The sequence below is a fragment of the Pelophylax lessonae genome (genome assembly GCF_965119305.1).
Source record: "Pelophylax lessonae genome assembly, chromosome: 2".
In the NCBI taxonomy this organism is placed as follows: Eukaryota; Metazoa; Chordata; class Amphibia; order Anura; family Ranidae; genus Pelophylax; species Pelophylax lessonae.
Genome location: NC_138769.1, coordinates 248841258 through 248860094, shown reverse-complemented (window position 1 = coordinate 248860094; position 18837 = coordinate 248841258). Strand labels below are relative to the sequence as shown.

Below are 18837 nucleotides of genomic sequence, written 5' to 3'. Positions count from 1 at the left end.
GGTTCGTGACCCGGACTTAACCCGAACTTTACCCCGATCCCCAACCCCATTGAACTCAATGGAGACCCACACTTTTGAGCACTAAAATGGCTCTAAAACAAACATGGAAAGGGCTAGAGGGCTACAAATGGCAGCACAATCATCTTAAGAGCATGGCAAGTGCTCTGCAAACACATGTGGATAGGGAAATAACTTAAAATAACATTAAAAAACAGAAAGAAAAAAAAAATAATCATCTTGAATGATGGAGTAGGAGGTTGAGGTGGCGGTGTAGGTGGAAGCGGCGGCAGTGGAGGACGACGAGGTAGCCAACACTGGTTTTTGTTTTTAATTACATTTTTTTTAAATTGGGGTACACCCCAAAAGAGTAAGAAAGATCAAATCCAACAATGGCTGGGTAAGGCCGGTATACATGTCTATTCTGCACAAGGTACGGACGAGACCTGTGGGATCCATGCCTGGTTCATTTTAATGAATGTGAGCTTGTCCACATTGGCTCTGGACAGGCGGCTGCGCTTGTCTGTGATAACGCCCCCAGCCGTGCTAAATACCCATTCAGATAATACACTGGCTGCAGGGAAGGCCAGCACCTCCAAGGCTTAAAGGGCAAGCTCAGGCCATGTGCCCAACTTGGAAACCCAGAAGTTTAAGGGGGCAGACCGGTCATTCAGTACGTCTAGGCGTGTGGACACATACTGCTCCACCGTGTTAGTGAAATGTTACCTCCTGCTAAGACGTTCCATATCAGCTGGTGGTGCTGGTGCTTGTTGTGGCGTGCTGACAAAGCTTTTCCACATTTCGGCCATGCTAACCCTGCCTTCTGAGGTGCTGGCGGTGCCCTGGCTGCGTTGGCGACCTCTTCCGCCTCCTCCCCTGCCTTGGCCTTGTGCTTCCACTGTGCCCAAGCTGTCAGGTGGGAATGCCACCAGCAGCGCGTCTACCAGGGTGTGCTTGTACTCACGCATCTTCCGATCATGCTCCAGTGAGGGAATTAAGGACGGTACGTTGTCCTTGTAACAAGGATCCAGCAGGGTGGCCACCCAGTAATCAGCACAAGTTACTATGTGGGAAACTCAGCGGTCGTTGCGGAGACACTGCAGCATTTATTCACTCATGTGTGCCAGGCTGCCCAGAGGCAACGAAAAGCGGTCTTCTGTGGGAGGTGTATCCTCTGTGTCCTCCGTATACCCCCAGCCACGCACCAGTGATGGCCATGAGCTGGCCTGGGTGCCACCCTGCTGTGAACTTGGTTCCATATCCTCCTCCATTTCCTCCTCCTCCTTCTCGTCATCCTCCAGAACTGTGCCCCTGCTGGACAATTGTGTCCCTGGCGTTTGTGGGTGCAGGAACCCACCCTCTGAGCCACTTGCGAATGACTGCCCTGAAAGCTTGGAAATGATACCCCTTCATCCTCCTCCTTCTGTGCCACATCCTCTTCCATCATCGCCCGAAGTGTTTTTTCAAGAAGGCATAGAAGTGGGATAGTTAAGCTGAGAATGGCATCATCGGCACTGGCCATGTTGGTGGAGTACTCGAAACAGCGCAACAAGGCACACGGGTCTCACATGGTGGCCCAGTTATTGGTGGTGAAGTGGTGCTGTTCCGCAGAGCGACTCACGCGTGCGTGCTGCAGCTGAAACTCCACTATGGCCTGCTGCTGCTCGTACTGTCTGGCCAGCATGTGCAAGGTGGAGTTCCACATTGTGGGCACGTCACATATGAGGCGGTGAGCGGGAAGGCCGAAGTTACGCTGCAGCGCTGACAGGCAAGCAGCAGCAGGGTGAGAACGCCGAAAGTGCGCACAGACGGCCCGCACTTTCTGCAGCAGCTCTGACATATCGGGGTAGTTTTTAAGGAACCTCTGCACCACCAAATTCAGCACATGCGCCAGGCAAGGGATGCGTGTCAAACCGGCTAGGCCCAGAGCTGATATGAGATTTCGCCCGTTATCACACACCACCAGGCCGGGCTTGAGGCTCACTGGCAGCAACCACTCATCGGTCTGCTGTTCGATGCCCCTCCACAACTCCTGCGCGGTGTGTGGTTTTTCACACAAACAGGCAAGTTTTAAAGCTGCCTGCTGTCGTTCACCACCAACTTCAGCACAGCCAGGGGTAAAGGTGTTAAGCTGACCGGAAGAGGAGGCGATAGAGGATGAGGAAGCGGAGTAGGAGTTAGGAACAGGAGGCAAACTGAAGCACCCTGCTATCCTCGGTGGTGGAATGACATGCGCCAAACTGCTATCCGCCTCAGGCCCAGCCGCCACTGCATTTACCCAGTGTGCTGTTAGGGGGAGATATAAAGTCCCTGACCGTGCTTACTGGTCCACGTATCTGTAGTTAGGTGGACCTTGCCACAGATGGCGTTGCACAGTGCACACCTGATTTTGTCACCCACTTGTTTGTGCAGGGAAGGGATGGCTTGCCTTGGAAAGTAGTGGCGGCTGGGCACGACATACTGTGGGACAGCCACTGCCATAAGGCTTTTAAAACTCTGCGTCTCCACCAGCCGGAATGACAGCATTTCAAAGTCCAGGAATTTTGAAATGCTGGCATACAGGGCCAGGGATCGCGGGTGGGTAGGGGGGTACTTCCTCTTCCTCTCAAGTGTTTGGGAGATGGAAAGCTGAACGCTTCCACGGGACATTGTGGAGATGGTTGTTGGCTGACCCCGGTGGTGATATTGCTGGTGGATCCTGTTTGCGGGGTGGCAGGTGCCACTGTCACTACAGCGGTGGATGAAGAGGCCGAGACTGCAGCAGCAGAAGAGGAAGCAGGAGGAACCAGGGACCTTACTTGGTTTTTGAGGTGCGCACTCCACTGCAGCTCGTGCTTTGCACTTAGATGCCTGGTCATGCAGGTTGTGCTCAGGTTGAGAAGGTTTGTCTCGCTTCAGGCTCTGATTGCACAGTGTGCAAACCACTCGTGTCCTGTCATCATCACACTGTCTCAAGAACTGCCACGCTAGGGAACTCCTTTTAGCTGGCTTTGGTGTGCTCAGTCCCTTGCTGCGTTGGGCAGTAGCAGGCGTAGTGTCTAAGGCACGGCCGCTCAGCTTTTGCACCCTGCTCCCTCTTCTGCTGTGCTGGTGGCTCTGTGCGACCACTGCCTCTTCCTCCAAACTACTCAGGTCACCTGCATGACATTCATTCCATGTGGGGTCGAGGACCTCATCGTCTTCCACCCAGTCTTCACCCCTGCCCTCCTTGTCGGTCTCCACAATTTGGAATTCAGCAGCAGTTGGCACCTGTGTTTCGTCGTCATCCGAGACGTGCTGCGATGGTCCTCCCATGTACTCATCTGGAGACATAAGTGGTTGGGCATCGGTGCACTCGATCTCTTCCACTTCTGGGGCAGGGCTAGGTGGATGGCCCTGGGAAACCATGCTGACAGAGTCATCAAAAGGAAGAAGAGACTGTGGCATGACTTGGGGCTCAGACTGCTTAGCTGATTTGCAAGGGGGTGAGGTGAAAGATTGATGGACATCGGCTGCAGGTACCAACTTTGACCTTTCAGCAGAAGACTGGGTGGGAGACAATGTGAAGGAACTGGAGGCACTGTCAGCAACCCAATCTACTATCGCCTGTACTTGTTCTGGCCTCAACATTTGTAAAGGCGCATTAGGCCCTGCCAAATACTGCTGCAGGTTCCGTCGCCTACTCGCAGCTGAAAAAGGTTTTTCACCTGTGCGGGTAGCTGGCACAGATCGACCACGTCCTCTCCTTGCAACAGGAGCTCCACCAGCAACACCACGACCCAGTCCACGTCCCTTTTTTGACCACCTCCTCATATTTATCAAATTTTGGATCTTCCCCTAAATGGGTTTTTATTGATAAGCGGAATACAACAGTATGCAAAGGGTGTATCTCACTGTACCATATGCAGACTAGGCCATAATTTCCCCCCCCCCCCCCCCCCCTAAATGGGTTTTTATTGTGATGTGCAATATAACAGTATGCAATGGGTGTATCTCACTGTAACATATGCAGACTAGGCCGCAATTAACTTTTTTTTCCCCTAAATGGGTTGTTATTGCAAAACAGAATACAACAGTATGCAATGGGTGTATCTCACTGTACCATATGCAGACTAGGCCGCAATTAACTTTTCTTTCCCCTAAATGGGTTTTTATTACAAAGCGGAATACAACAGTTTGCAATGGGTGTATCTCACTGTAACGCATGAATGAAAATCTGAAAAATTATTTTCCCCTTAATTGGTGCTTGTTGAATAGCAGATTTGAAATGCAGTGTCTAAACGCTGTAAGTCACAGTAAAATATGAAGGAAAAAAGTTTTTCTCTTGCGTCCTCCGATAGTCGCCGCCTATTCACACAGTCTTCACTAATGGGGTATTGCTTCCTCTCCACAGGAGTTTCTAGGCATAAGACTTGTAAAAGAACAATACATCTACATAGTCACACCCATGGGGGCTGTCCTTCTAGTCCAATACCCCCCTGCAATAGCCATCCCAATTCAGTTTGTCTTCTGCCTAGCTTAGGAGTGGATAGGCTTCCCTGGGCTGAGGCTACAGTCTCAGCCTTCCTCTTTTTCTTTTATGATTTATTTTCTAAAGATGTAATTTCTCTATCGCTCATTGACAGACGTAGTCTTCTTGATTCTCAAGAGCTGGGTTATGTTGTCTCCGCAGGAGTAGGACTAGGCAGAAAGACAAAACGTTCTGGCTCCACCTTAGGGGCAGTCCCTGAGGGTATATCCTCCCTCTCTCTGCTACAGGGAATCAGTTTTTTTCTGTCTAGTCAGGAGTAAGGCCCTAAGTTCCTTGCTGGGATCTTTTGGTCCTGGCAAGACTTTTTTTCTTTAAGAAAAAGACATTTTTTAGGTAGTTTTCTCCAGTGTTTTTTCCTGTGAGATCTTCAAGCAAAAATGCCGGACTGGGCGACACTTGTGGTCACCCCAGCCGGCCTACGAGCGTGCGCAGACCATGGCATTGCGCTTGGTCGGCCGCGACACATTCAAGTAAGTATGCGGGGCCGGGCGACGGGCTGGATGTTGAGATCCAGTGGTCACCCCGGTTTCTGCCTACGAGCGCGTGCAGACCAGAGCTCCGCGCTGGGTCGGCCGCGACGGAGTCCCAGTGGAGGGACTGACCTTGCGAGTTAAGTCTCGCTTGGACGCCAGGAACCAGAGAGTCAAGGCGTCCGGAGTGGTCCACAAACCCCCACCCCGGTGGAGAGGGTATTGTGAAGAGAGGGTGCCTGTCGGTTCGGTATGGTGAGTAAACGTTCCCTTTTTTCCTCGTTATGAGGCAGTATGTATTATGGGCCCCTCCATATATGGTCAGTATATATCTGATACTTACAAGTCCCCCTTGTAATACAGCATGTGTTTGTGGGAAGTGGACTTGGTTTAAGAGCTAACACTCTACCCAGCAGACTGTAACATTACAGCAGACATAGGAGGTATAATCCTACCTTATGTGTAGTGTATCTCCTGTAGATCCATATATCGCCTCTTAGCAGAGATGCAGGTGGATGTGCTGGGAAAACGATTTCGGCGGTCCGCCGCCATTTTGCCGTAGACCTAATGCATGTATGTCCTCAGGTCACGCCGGCCGCCATGTTTTTGGAGTCTTATGTCTCTTCTATGGGGGCGGCCATGTTTTGTGAGCCCAGCTACCTCGTGGAGAGCTGGGAACGCCAGAAGGCGTACACAGGGGGCGGAGCCACGTCCTTCTACCCGGGAAAAAGCAAACAGCTCCTTCCAGTCTGTGTAAGACAGACGCTGACTGCAGTTGGTTGGAAACTGCACTGCATCGGTTGGTGAGCCTTGGGGGTCCCTCTCTCTCTCTGTGGGATCGAGAAGCAGGTACTCTGAGGGGCGCTATTGCGCTAGGGGGAGACACACAAAAAAAAAAAAAAAAAAAAAAAGTTTTTTTGTTTTGCTGGCAAAGGTGTCCTGAATTAACATGGACCCTGCCACTCATGTATCTCCTCCGGATCCCCTCGAGGGGTCTGCGGGATCCTCCAGCACCCCATTGACAATTGAATCATTGTCTGCTATTATGGAAACTTTTGTGTCCCGGGTGGAAGTGGCTTGTCAGGGACAGGGCGCAAGAAAGCGACCCCCGCCTAACCCCTTATTATCTGAAACCTCGGATTCAGACTCTGAGCCTATTTCTGCAGTTGCAGGTACCTCATCTGGGATTGGTGTCTCGGGTCCTGTCTCTTCAGACAGTGAGGAGGATGTTTCGGCATCCGCCATAGCCCGAGAGGAAGCGTTGGTAAACGCACTCATTGTATCTGTTCAAGAAACCTTAAGGTTACAGGGTATTCCATCGGAAATAGCTGAAACTGAAATCCCTTTTGGGACTAAAAAACGCATCAAAGTGGCGAAGGTTTTTCCATTGCCCAAATGTTTTGGCAATCCAATCGAAGAAGAATGGCGTCTGCCAAAACGCACTTTTACTATTTCTAAACGCATTGACAGGCGTTATCCGTTTGAGGAAACCCTCATTAAGAAATGGACAGAACCACCTGTGGTGGATTCACCAATTGCTAGATTGAATAAAGCCACGGTTATTCCTTTAGAAGACGCTCCGTCTTTTAAAGATCCAGTGGATCGCAAGATAGAAGCTATGTCTCGCACCATGTTTTCCTTGATTGGATCAGCTTTCAGACCTATAATAGCTATTGGTCTGGTTTCGCAGGCTGTAACTGAATGGACCAAGTGGTTACGCCGGGACTTAGAAGAGGTCCCTCAGGCGGTATCAGATTTGTTGGAACAAATGATACAGGGGTTACAGTTTGTGTGTGATGCGGCGTTAGACGGCACTCCATTATTGGCGCGAGCATCAGTCTCAGCAGTGGTTCTCAGGCGTACACTGTGGCTAAAAGGTTGGTTAGCCGACCAAGGTTCCAAAAAAGCATTGGCTAATATCCCCTTTTCAGGAGAGCGTCTATTTGGAGCCAACTTAGATGAGATCATTAAGGATCTCACGGGTGGAAAGAGCACCTTTTTACCGCAAAATTTTAAAGGTAGAGGAACTCGTCAAAGACGAGGGCCTTCTTTTTCTGCTCACAAGAGGTTTTTTCGTCCCGCGGGTGAAAAAACTAAGTCCTCCAAAGCTCCTGCAGGAGGCGTCAGGGGTCGTTGGTCGGGCAAGCAAAAGCCCGCCCCCTCCAGACCTGAAGATAAACCATCCAAAGCCTGAAGGTGCGCCCCCACCCATAACTGGGGTGGGGGGACGTCTTCGCCGGTTCCCGGATCCATGGCTTTCCAGAATCCCGGACAAATGGGTTTGCGAAGTCATAAGGTCAGGGTACAAGATCGAGTTTCGATCTCTCCCACCGGCGCGATTCTTCCCTTCCAATATCCGACTATCCTCAGATCGTTTAGAAGATCTGCGGAGAGCAGTCACAGATTTACTACAACTAGGAGTGGTAGTCCACGTTCCTTGGACAGAACGGTTTCAAGGATTTTATTCAAACCTATTTACAATACCCAGGAAAGAGGGCAAAGTGCGTCCAATTCTGGACTTAAGAGCACTCAATTATTTTGTCAACATAAGAAGATTCAGAATGGAGTCCATTCGCACAGTAGCAGCCTTCCTGCATCCAGGGGATGTCCTAGCGTCCATAGACATCAAGGACGCCTATCTTCACATTCCCATTTTCGCAGGACATCAGCGGTTTCTACGCTTTTCCGTAGAAGAGAACCACTATCAGTTTGTGGCGTTAACTTTCGGTCTCGCCACGGCTCCGCGGGTCTTCACAAAGGTGTTGGCCCCAATGTTGGCACTTCTGCGCCAAAGAGGCATATCGATCCTTGGTTACCTAGACGATCTTCTGCTTCATGCAGAGTCTCCTCAGACCTTGCTACAAAACATAGAAATTACTATGATTTCTTTACAGGAATTCGGGTGGCTGGTGAACCAGCAAAAGTAATTTCTGGTTCCCACCCAGAGGCTCGAATATCTGGGTCTAATTCTAGACACAGTCAGGACAAGAGTTTTTCTTCCGGTAGGGAAACTCCGAAAGATTCAATCAGCAGTCCAGTTGTTACTGTCAAACAGCTGGTCTTCCCTTCGGACTTGCATGAGGGTTCTGGGGTTGATGGTGGCTTTGTTCGAAGCAGTCCCGTTTGCCCAGTCCCATACCCGAATTCTTCAGCAAGAGATTCTTCTCAGATGGAATCGGAATCCGGAATCCCTGGACAATCAGATCCGATTGAGCATACAGACCAGAGAGTCTCTGGTCTGGTGGCTTCGGTCTCCGATGCTCAGCCAGGGAAAGTCATTTCTGCCAATATATTGGACGATAGTGACCACGGATGCCAGTCTATCCGGATGGGGAGGAATTCTCGGTCAGTTATCTGTCCAGGGACTTTGGTCCCCGGAAGAATCCAGGTTACCGATAAATGTATTGGAACTAAGAGCGATCAGACTTTGTCTGATTCACTGGACCGGGCAGCCCGGTTCGGATCCAGTCGGACAATGCCACGGCCGTGGCTTATGTCAATCACCAGGGGGGCACCAAGAGTGTCCGAGCGGCCAAAGAAGTGGCTTGCATTCTTCGCTGGGCGGAACGATTTGTTCCAGCAATCTCTGCGGTGTTCATTCCGGGGGTGGAGAATTGGCAGGCAGATTATCTCAGCCGTCAGACTCTGGATCAGGGGGAATGGTCCCTCCATCCAGACGTTTTCCACCAGTTGTGCCTACGGTGGGGCACCCCGGATGTGGATCTGTTGGCATCACGATTCAACCGGAAAGTACAGAGATTCGTGGCTCGCTCCCGCGACCCTCTAGCAGAGACCGCAGACGCACTGATCGCCCCGTGGGGGCAATACCAGCTAATGTATGCCTTCCCTCCTCTCGCGTTACTGCCAAGACTTCTTCGCAGGATAGAGGAGGAAGGAATTCCAGTAATTCTGGTAGCTCCGGACTGGCCTCGTCGAGCTTGGTACGCCGACATGGTCAGACTGGTGGCGGACGTCCCGTGGAGACTTCCTCTCAGGGAGGACCTACTGTCTCAGGGACCGATCTTCCATCCTGCTTTACGATCGCTGGCTTGAACGGCCTGGCTATTGAGACCCAGGTGCTGAAGGACAAAGGTTTGTCAGCTTCAGTTATTCCTACTCTAGTTGAAGCAAGGAAAGCGACTTCCAGAAAGATTTATCATCGCACATGGAAGTCCTACATTGCATGGTGTGAACCTTTGGGGTTCCGTCCTCGGTCTTATTCGATTAGTCGAATATTGGCTTTTCTGCAACAAGGGGTTGAGCAGAAACTGGCCTTGAGTACTATCAAGGGTCAGGTCTCAGCATTAGCTATCTTCTTTCAGAAGCCTTTGGCTACTCATTCCTTGGTGCGGAATTTCATCCAGGGGGTGCGACATCTGGCTCCACCAGTGCACGCGCCGTTACCCCCCTGGGATCTTAATTTAGTGTTGTCGGTTCTTCAGAAACCTCCCTTTGAAGATATTAGGGAGATTCCTCTACCTACGTTGTCCCAGAAGGTGGCCTTCTTGGTGGCTATTACTTCTGCACGCAGGGTGTCAGAACTGGCCGCATTATCTTGTCGTTCACCATATCTGGTGGTTCATAGAGATAAGGTGGTTCTTCGTCCGAATCCATCCTTCCTACCAAAAGTGGTTTCAGAATTTCATCTGAATGAAGAAATTGTGTTACCTTCCCTGTGTCCTAAGCCCAGTCATCCGCGAGAGTTTGCTTTACACTCCTTGGATGTGGTCCGGGCGATCAGGGTATACTTAAAAACGACAGACTCGTTTCGCAAGACGGATTCACTTTTTGTGATCCCAGATGGACCCAAAAAGGGGTTGCCTGCATCTGCCGCGACCATTTCCACATGGATCAGACAGACGGTAGTACAGGCTTATTCTATTAAGGGTCGGGAGCCCCCGTTCCCTGTTAAGGCGCACTCCACTCGGGCACTTAGTGCGTCATGGGCCTTTCGCCATCAGGCGTCAGTGGTCCAGGTGTGCAAGGCGGCTACCTGGTCGTCGGTGCATACCTTTACTAAACATTATAAAGTTGATGTAATGGCATCGTCTGATGCCTCGTTTGGCCGCAAGGTTTTGCAGGCCGCAATTTGAGGAGACCAGTGGTCTACCTCGAGGGTTTTTTCCGTTGGAAAATTTTTCTTTAGTCTCATTCTTTGTTTATAATGAGCCTTTAAAACTTCTAGTTTGGCACCGGTTGGGCCTTCTAGATTGGATTTGATTTTGTCAATCCCACCCCTCATTTGTGGCACTGCTTCTGGATGTCCCAGCTCTTGAGAATCAAGAAGACTACGTCTGTCAATGAGCGATAGAGAAAAATGGATTTTTGTAAGATCTTACCGTAAAATCCTTTTCTCTTAAGCTCATTGACAGACGTAGTACCCGCCCCTCTATCATTGAGTTGGGTTGGGTTAAATTCTCTGTACTGCTTTAGAACAGAACTGATTCCCTGTAGCAGAGAGAGGGAGGATATACCCTCAGGGACTGCCCCTAAGGTGGAGCCAGAACGTTTTGTCTTTCTGCCTAGTCCTACTCCTGCGGAGACAACATAACCCAGCTCTTGAGAATCAAGAAGACTACGTCTGTCAATGAGCTTAAGAGAAAAGGATTTTACGGTAAGATCTTACAAAAATCCATTTTTTTCTTTACATTGCTAGCTGTTTATTTTATCAGCGCTAGTTAGTTGGATCTTCGGATGAAGACGGCGTTTGCGGAGCCGGGAATCGGACTGACCGTCCTGGTTCTCCATGTCAGAGGGTCAGATGGAATCCCAGCCCGCCATTGAGCGTTTCGCAGGCTATGTGTTCGCCTTGGCCTCGCAAACGATCCATCCCTGTCCATCAGGGATGCAGCCATGTGAGGTGGCTACCTCACTGGACACAGCATAGGTTCGTCTGAGCACTACTAGTGTCCTGCGTTCTGGCTGGCGGTACTCCCCTGCCATCTGAGGGTGGGCAGTTTCCTGCTTGATATGAGGCACCCCACGCCATCGGGTACAGGTAAGTACATTCTATGTGGGGTCTCTGTCTGGGGTCGGCAGTCCTGTGTGTCTGTGGTGTCCCCTATGTCTGTGCGTTTTTGGGCTCATTGATCCCGGTCCCTGCAGGGGTTTTATTCTCACAGCAGCGCTGTGTGGGGTTTTGGGGGTCCCTCTCCTAAGGTCACTTTAGGGTGCTTGGAAGTGCAGACACATTCATAGTTCGGTTGGACTATCAACATTCAGAAGTTGACCTTGTCACCTTCGGTTCGTCTACCGTATCTGGGCATGGTTCTGGATTCTGCTCAAGCAAAGGAGTTCTTACCGGAGGACAAGCTCCAGGACCCTACAGAACGAGGTCAGGTCCCTCAGGGACAACGAATCCTCGTCACTCAGGACCTGTATGCGGTCCCTGGGGTTGATGGTGTCAGCCTTCAAGGCGATACCATTTGCACAATTTCACACACGATCTCTCCAAGCGGAGATCCTGGCAGGTGGGACAGACTACCTCAGTCCTTGGACCTGAGAGTGTCTTCGAGTCGCCAAACCAGAATGGATCTCTTGTGGTGACTTCGGTCCCCGGTGGTGTCGGATGGAAAATCCTTCCGGCCAATTCTATGGACGGTAATGACCACGGATGCAAGCCTGTCAGGCTGGGGTGGCGTTCTGGGCAACCTGTCTGCCCAGGGCACCTGGTCGGAGGAGGAATCCTCCCTCCCGATCAACATTTTGGAATTGAGAGCGATCGGGCTGTGCCTACTCCATTGGTCGGATCGTCTTCAGGGCCGTCCTGTACGGGTGCAGATGGACAATGCCACTGCGGTGGCTTACATCAATCACCACGGGGGCACCAGGAGTGCCCGGGCGGCCCAGGAAGTGACCAGTATTCTGTCTTGGGCCGAGACTCATGTTCCGGCGATATCGGCGGTTCACATTCCGGGTGTGGAGAATTGGCAGGTCGACTATCTGAGCCGCCAGACCCTGGACCAGGGGGAATGGTCCCTACACCCGGAGGTGTTTCAGATGCTGTGTGCGTAGTGGGGATCCCCGGATGTGGATCTGTTCGCGTCTTGGCTAAACCACAAGGTGGAAAGGTTCGTGGCAAGAAAGCGCGATCCTCTGTTGGATGCGCTGGTGGTGCCTTAGCGTCGGTATCGACTGATCTATGCCTTTCCTCCGATTCAGTTGTTGTCCAGGTTCCTTCGCAGGTTGGCCTCGGAACAATCACTGGTGATTCTGGTGGCGCCGGACTGGCCTCGCCGGTCCTGGTACACAGACATCGTTCACCTGGCCATAGAGCCTCCTTGGCGGCTGCCAATACGAGAAGATCTGCTGTCCCAGGGACTGATCTTCCATCCTGCTTTACAGTCGCTGGCTTTAACGGCCTGGCTGTTGAAAGCCAGGTCCTGAGAGACAGGGGTCTCTCCTCAGAGGTCATTCCTACTTTAATCAAGGCTAGAAAAGCCTCTTCTGGTAAGATTTATTACCAGCTTATTTTGCCTGGTGTGAGTCCAGGGGTTTCTCTCCTCGTTCCTATACGGTGGCGAGGGTGTTGGCTTTCCTTCAGACTGGTGTGGACCCCAGCGTCTTGCGTTGGCCACGATTAAGGGCCAGGTCTCTGCACTGGCTATTCTTTTCCAGCGACCTGTGGCATCTAATTCCTTGATTCGCACCTTTATTCAAGGTGTGCGTCACTTGGCTGCTCCTAGAAGGGAGCCCTTACCTCCATGGGACTTGAACTTGGTTTTGTCCGTGTTGCAGCGTCCCCCTTTTGAAAACATCAGGGAACTTTTGTTACCTATGCTATCTAAGAAGGTTGCGTTCCTGGTAGTGATCACTTCTGCTCGCAGGGTGTCAGAGTTGGCGGTGTTGTCTTGCCGTTCCCCTTACCTGGTGGTTCATAGGGATAAGGTGGTCTTGCGACCTAATCCGCCCTTTTTGCCAAAGGTGGTTTCGGAATTCCACCTGAATGAGGACATTGTTTTACCTTTGCTTTGCGCGAACCCTAAGAATCCAAAGGAGGTTGCTTTGCATTCCTTGGATGTTGTCCGGGCGATCAGGGTTTACCTGTTGTCGACTGAATCCTTTCGAAAATCTGATTCTCTTTGTCCTTCCTGAGGGACCTCTGAAGGGTATGGCTGCGTCTGCAGCAACCATTGCCAAGTGGATCAGACAGACCATTGTACAGGCCTATTCGTTGCGGGAACGGGTTCCTCCCTTCCCTGTCAAGGCGCATTCTACCAGGTCGGTGAGTGCGTCCTGGGCCTTCCGGCATCAGGCCTCGGTGGCCCAGGTGTGCAAGGCTGCGACTTGGTCGTCGGTGCACACCTTTTCCAAATTCTATAAAATTAATGTTCTGGCATCAGCTGATGCCTCCTTGGGCCGCAAAGTTCTCTGTGCGGCAGTGCCATAGGGAACCCTGGGTTGTACGGTTCCCTGGCTGTTGGGGTTGTTTTTCCCCTTGGTTATTTGTTTTCCTGGGTTGTTGCTCATGTTGAGCCCTTTTTTGTTACCCAGAAGGTTACCTTTCTGTGCATGTAAGGTTCCTTTCTCTGATGTGGGTACTGCGTTGCTTTTCTGGTGGTTGCGTTGCCCACCCCTCATGTCTACACTGCTTTGGGACATCCCCATAAGTGAAGACTGTGTGAATGGGTGGCGACTGTCGGAGGACATAAGAGAAAACTGAATTTTTGTAAAATCTTACCGTAAAATTCCTTTCTCTGAGTCCTCCGACAGTCGCCGCCCCTGCCCCTCTTTTGGGGTTTTTTATACACTCACTGCTTGCGACCAAACTGAATTGGGATGGCTATTGCAGGGGGGTATTGGACTAGGACATCCCCTATGGGTGTGACTATGTAGATGTATTGTTCTTTTTCAAGTCTTATGCCTAGAAACTCCTGTGGAGATGAAGTCAATACCCATAAGTGAAGACTGTGTGAATGGGCGGCGACTGTCGGAGGACTCGGAGAATGGAATTTTACGGTAAGATTTTACAAAGTTTCCGTTTTTAGCTTATAAACTTAAGGACAAGGTTCCATCTTTCCCTCCCAAATTGCACTGCATTGATTAGATTGGCTTTTCAGCATCAGATATCCTTTTGCATTTCAAGGCTGTCATCTTGTCTTCTATTAACAAGTTTGTCAAGTTTTACCAGGTTGATATTCTAGCCTCATCTGATGCAAGCTTGGTCAAAAGGTTCTTAAAGCAGTTGAGCCCATTTGGGTGTCTTTTTGTTAACCTGTTAGCGTTTACCCAGTTTGCTTTTTCGCTGTCCTTAGAGCTTAATCTTCTGAAGGTAGCAGCATAACCTTATGTACCTGAATTACTCTTTCTATGTCCTTAATATACTCCAAGAAAAGGATTTTACAGTAAGACAAAAATCCGGGTTTTGCCCAATACAATGCTCCTCCTTTTGATTCCCAGACTTCCTAGGCCAGGTAGTGTAAAACTACAGCTATCACATCTCTGGCACATCTTTTGGCCCTCATGCGCATGCACATAGATTACTCTCTTATATGTGTGCCACGGCTCTCTTTACTCTTATTTTTTGGAAGGGTTTGGGCTTCCTACTCTTCTCTAAAGTGGAAGTTCAGTCAAGATCGAACTAAGACTAAACCCACTCCCACCATTATCCTAAGACCATTCTTTCTACCCTGTGAAAGAAAAGATGACCATGCTTGCCTATTCCATAGCCCTTCTAGTCTGGTCACATGACCAGGTCCCATTGCCAGCTTTAGTGTAGAGAAGGGGCAGCCAACAATGAATGCCCTATAGTTAGCCTGCGGGTGACATCATCGCACAGGCATTTGCAGGCAATGTCCGCAATCTCTCCTGTTAATTGAAGTCAGCGCTGGAGAGATGATGTGGGTGGAATGGAGTGGCTTCAGAACAGGTAAGTATAAGCATCTTTTCTTTCACAGGGTAGATAGAATAGCCTTTAGAATAGGGGTGGGAGAAGGTTTAGCTTAGCCTTAGATTTTGAATTCACTTCCACTTTAATTTTAGCCATGATTTTCTCCCTTTCTTTTTATTGCTTTTTGTTGGAGGAATTGTCATATTTATGCTTGGGCGTGCCTTGTTTATCCAGCTATCTTTTTCGTGAAATCAAGGTATACAAACCTTTCTGTCTAAGAATTACTATCCTTCTGCTGCCTTCAATGGAGGATAAAAAGTATATATACATTTATTTTCTTTTATTTTTTCAAAGTCAGTTGAGGGGCTTTGTTGTTGGTAAGTTCAAAAGTTATTTTAACCTTAGGGCTTGTGCACACGGCCATAATTTACAGTGTGAGACAGCCACAGCTGCAGTGCTTTTTTGACCATAGGAACGCGTTACAGAAAATGCAGCACATGAGTATACGCCCATAACCATTGGACGCTGGGGTTAAGCTAATAAGCTTGGTGTTTTATAATGCTGCTACTTGTGGTTTTTAGGCAGTTTCAATAAATATGATCTGTTTTTTTTGTTTTTGTTTTTTTATAGTATCTAATCATTTTTCTTTGTGGTATTCCTAGGAGCAATTCACTGCAATGAGAGACTTGTATATGAAGAACGGTCAGGGATTTGCACTAGTATACTCTATCACCGCACAGTCAACATTTAATGACTTGCAAGACTTAAGGGAACAGATTTTACGAGTAAAAGACACAGAGGACGTAAGACTTTTGCTTTTCTTTTTGGTTTGGTTTCTAAATGTTTTTGTACATCTTTAAGTCTACAGCCAACTTGTGTAAAAGTTTTTAATTTGTTTTTTTTTTTTTGGCCCAGTGTTTCCTCTTGTTCTGCCTCCTGTCTGTGTACATAATATTTCTCGAATCGCATTATTTTTTTCATATTCATGTCTTGTAGTTGTTTAAGCCATCTCAGTAGTCAGCTCTGTAACTATTTTCAAACGGTAGTATAACTGGCCAGATGTACATTTAAAAAGAGCTTGCCTAAATGAAATTTGGCCACTTAATTGAAGGTACATGCTTTTGGGCTATAATCCTTATTCTTTCTTTTCTACTTGATGAGTCATTGACTTGGTTGAAGCATTTTTTTCATTGTGTGTCTGGGCACCTAATGTGGATGTTCTTATCTTATCTTTTTTTTTTTTTTTTTTTTTTTTCCTCTACATGGTAAGTCGCTGCCCTGAAACAAGCATGTTCATATCTGGTGTCAGGGGACCTAATATGGATTTTTATGCCCCAAAGAGGATGATAACTTTAGAGCATACACATTCAAAAACAACTCAACAGTGGAATCTCCTATACCTCTCCTACCATTAGAGATACTTTCACCCTTTAGCTGGCAGAGCCTTTGTTTTTACACATTAAAGTGCACACTTTAGGCATGACTATTACTTAAAACCCCTAAAACCTATCCGTTCATTGACAGACGCAGCTCCATATTCTTCTTAATCATTGGGTTATGCTGCCCCCTACTGGAGTTAGGATACTAGGCAGGACAAAACGTTACCACGTCTATGGGGCAGTCTCTGAAGGCATACACCCACTCACTCAGCTATAGGATTCAGTTTTTTGTTTCTGCTTAGTTTAGGAGTAAGACCTAGTCCCCGGCTGGTTCGGCCTAATTCGCAGCATGCCTCTTGGCTGTCAGCACCCCCACCCCGAATGGAGAGGTAGTCTGTCCGGAATTGAGGCAGCGGCTTGCGGCTGATGGAGCTGGCTGTCTGAGTGACTGACCAGGCTGTCTGAGCTCCTAACCGAGCTGTCTGAGCTGCTGATCAAGCTGACAGCAGACTCGTGTCCAGATCGGCCTCAAATTTAGGCTGCAGACTTGCGGCCTACTCACGGCTGCCTGTCCGAGCTGTTGACCAGGCTGTTTGAGCTACTGACTGGGGTGATAGAGCAGCGGATCAGTGTCTGCCCTCCCCACCCCCTCTCCCCCTTAGGCGGGCTGACATATGGACTGCCTGGCGCCCCCCCTCAAACGGGGGGTTGCCGTGGGGGGCATTGTTTTGTGGGGGTACTTTTGCCTCTGCGTCTGCAACACGGCGGGCCCCCTCCTCCCCTTTATAGGGGGCTATGTCCTTTATGGTGGACGATTCTTAGGTCTAATGGTCTTTTTATGGAACTTTAGCCGGCGTCTCCTTGCAGGGACTGCGGTCGGCGGTCTGCGTCCACACTCTTCGAGTGCTCTGTGGTGAGGATGATTCCTTTTTTTACTGTACCTGCGCATGTAAGGGCGCTGGTTGATGCACTGATTGTATCAGTGAAGAAAATTTTAACATGGGGGGGGGGCGTTGGTCCCCTCGGGGCCTGCAGATACCCTAAAAGCGGCAAATGTACCCCCTTTTCCCACCTACTATGACAAAAATGTCGCGAGTCAGTGAAGTTGTTCTGATCGCAATAATGTTAACCACGCATGGTGTGGCTAAAAAGCTGATCTGCCTTTTAAGGGGGACCGCCTATTTGGGTCTTTGTTGGATGAACTGATCACAAAGGACTCACAGGTAGGAAGAGTACTCTTCTTCCTCTATCCGCTAAGGGCATGTCACCGTGTAATAGACGGCCCTTATTTTTCAGCACACAGATGGCCCCTTTGTGCCTTCGGCACGCAGGAGAAAGGACCAAAGCCATTTAGATCATCTAGGGGTTCCAAGAAAACGTGGTTGGGTAAGCCGAGAACAAGCTCCCCTCCATATCTGGGATGGGGGGACGTCTTTGCTTTCTGTCCGGAACCAGGGACCTCCTTGATTCCGGACAAATGGGCCCATGAGCTGCTCCGATCGGGTTACAAGATCGAATTCAGGTCCCGACCGTCGGACAGATTCTTCCCGTCCAATCTACGCCTATCTTCAGATTGGGTAAGGGCTCTATGAGAGGCAGTACGAGATCTGCTGTCGCAAATGGTGAATGCGTCGGTTCCCTCTCAGGAATGCTTTCAAGGGTTTTATTCAAACCGGATTACTGGTCCCAGGAAAGAAGAGAAAGTGCGTCCAATTCTGGATCTCAAGGCTCTAAATTGCTTTGTGCGGGTACAAAGGATTTGAATAGAGTCCATTTGCGCAGTAGGGGTGTTTCCTACACCAAGGGGACTTTTTGGCCTCTATCGATATCGAAGACGCATATCGGCACATCCCTATTTACGATGGACACCAGCGCTTTCTTCGCTTCGCTGTAGGAGTGGAACATTATCAATTTGTGGCGTTACCCTTTGATCTCGCTTCTGCCCCCAGGGTCTTCACCAACGTGTTGGCTCCGGTATTGGCATTACTGTGACAGCGGAAGATTGCGCTACTAGGGTACCTGGACAATCTCCTCTTAAGAGCAGACTCCCACACAGTTCTGGTGGGCGATCTGTCAATCACTGTACGAATTCTGCAAGAGTTCAGTTGGACCATCAATTTCAGAAAATCTACTCTGGTCCCAGCCTCCAAAATGGTTTATCTTGGACTGACTCTGGACTCAGCCTCTGCGAGGGTGTTTCTTCCCCTGGAAAAGTTGCGGAGGGCAATTCGGTTGCTGTTATCCAGCACTCTGTCCGGACTTGCATGCAAGCTCTAGGCCTGATGGTGTCTACCTCCGGGGCGGTTCCGTTTGCTCAGCTCCACACAAGACCTCTGCAAAGGGGTATTCTTGTCAAGTGGAACAAGGATCCAAAATCTTGGGACAATCTGATTTGGTTGAGTCAAAACCCAAGAAGTGCTCTTCTGCGGTGGCTCCGTTCCTTGCCTCTGCGTCAGGGCAAGTCCTCCCTTCCATTGTTTTGGACCGTGGTAACCACGGGTGCCAGCCTGTCTGGCTGGGAGGGAGTACTTGGAAAGCTGTGTGTCCAGGGGACCTGGACTCTGAAAGAGTCCAGACTTCCAATCCGTTTTCTGGAACTCAGAGCGATAAAGCTTTGCTTGAGTCACTGGACAAATCCTCTGCAGGGTTCTC

General features: G+C 49.6%; 1 protein-coding gene across 1 annotated transcript in view; it reads left to right on the top strand.

Annotated features, from left to right (window-relative positions):
- Nucleotides 1-18837, top strand: part of RAP1A (RAP1A, member of RAS oncogene family) — a 171621-nt gene that overhangs the window by 132517 nt on the left and 20267 nt on the right. Inside the window, exon 6 of the mRNA XM_082244866.1 lies at nt 15469-15609. Coding sequence (XP_082100992.1) covers nt 15469-15609 — 141 coding nt within the window. The remainder of the gene's footprint in view (nt 1-15468; nt 15610-18837) is intronic.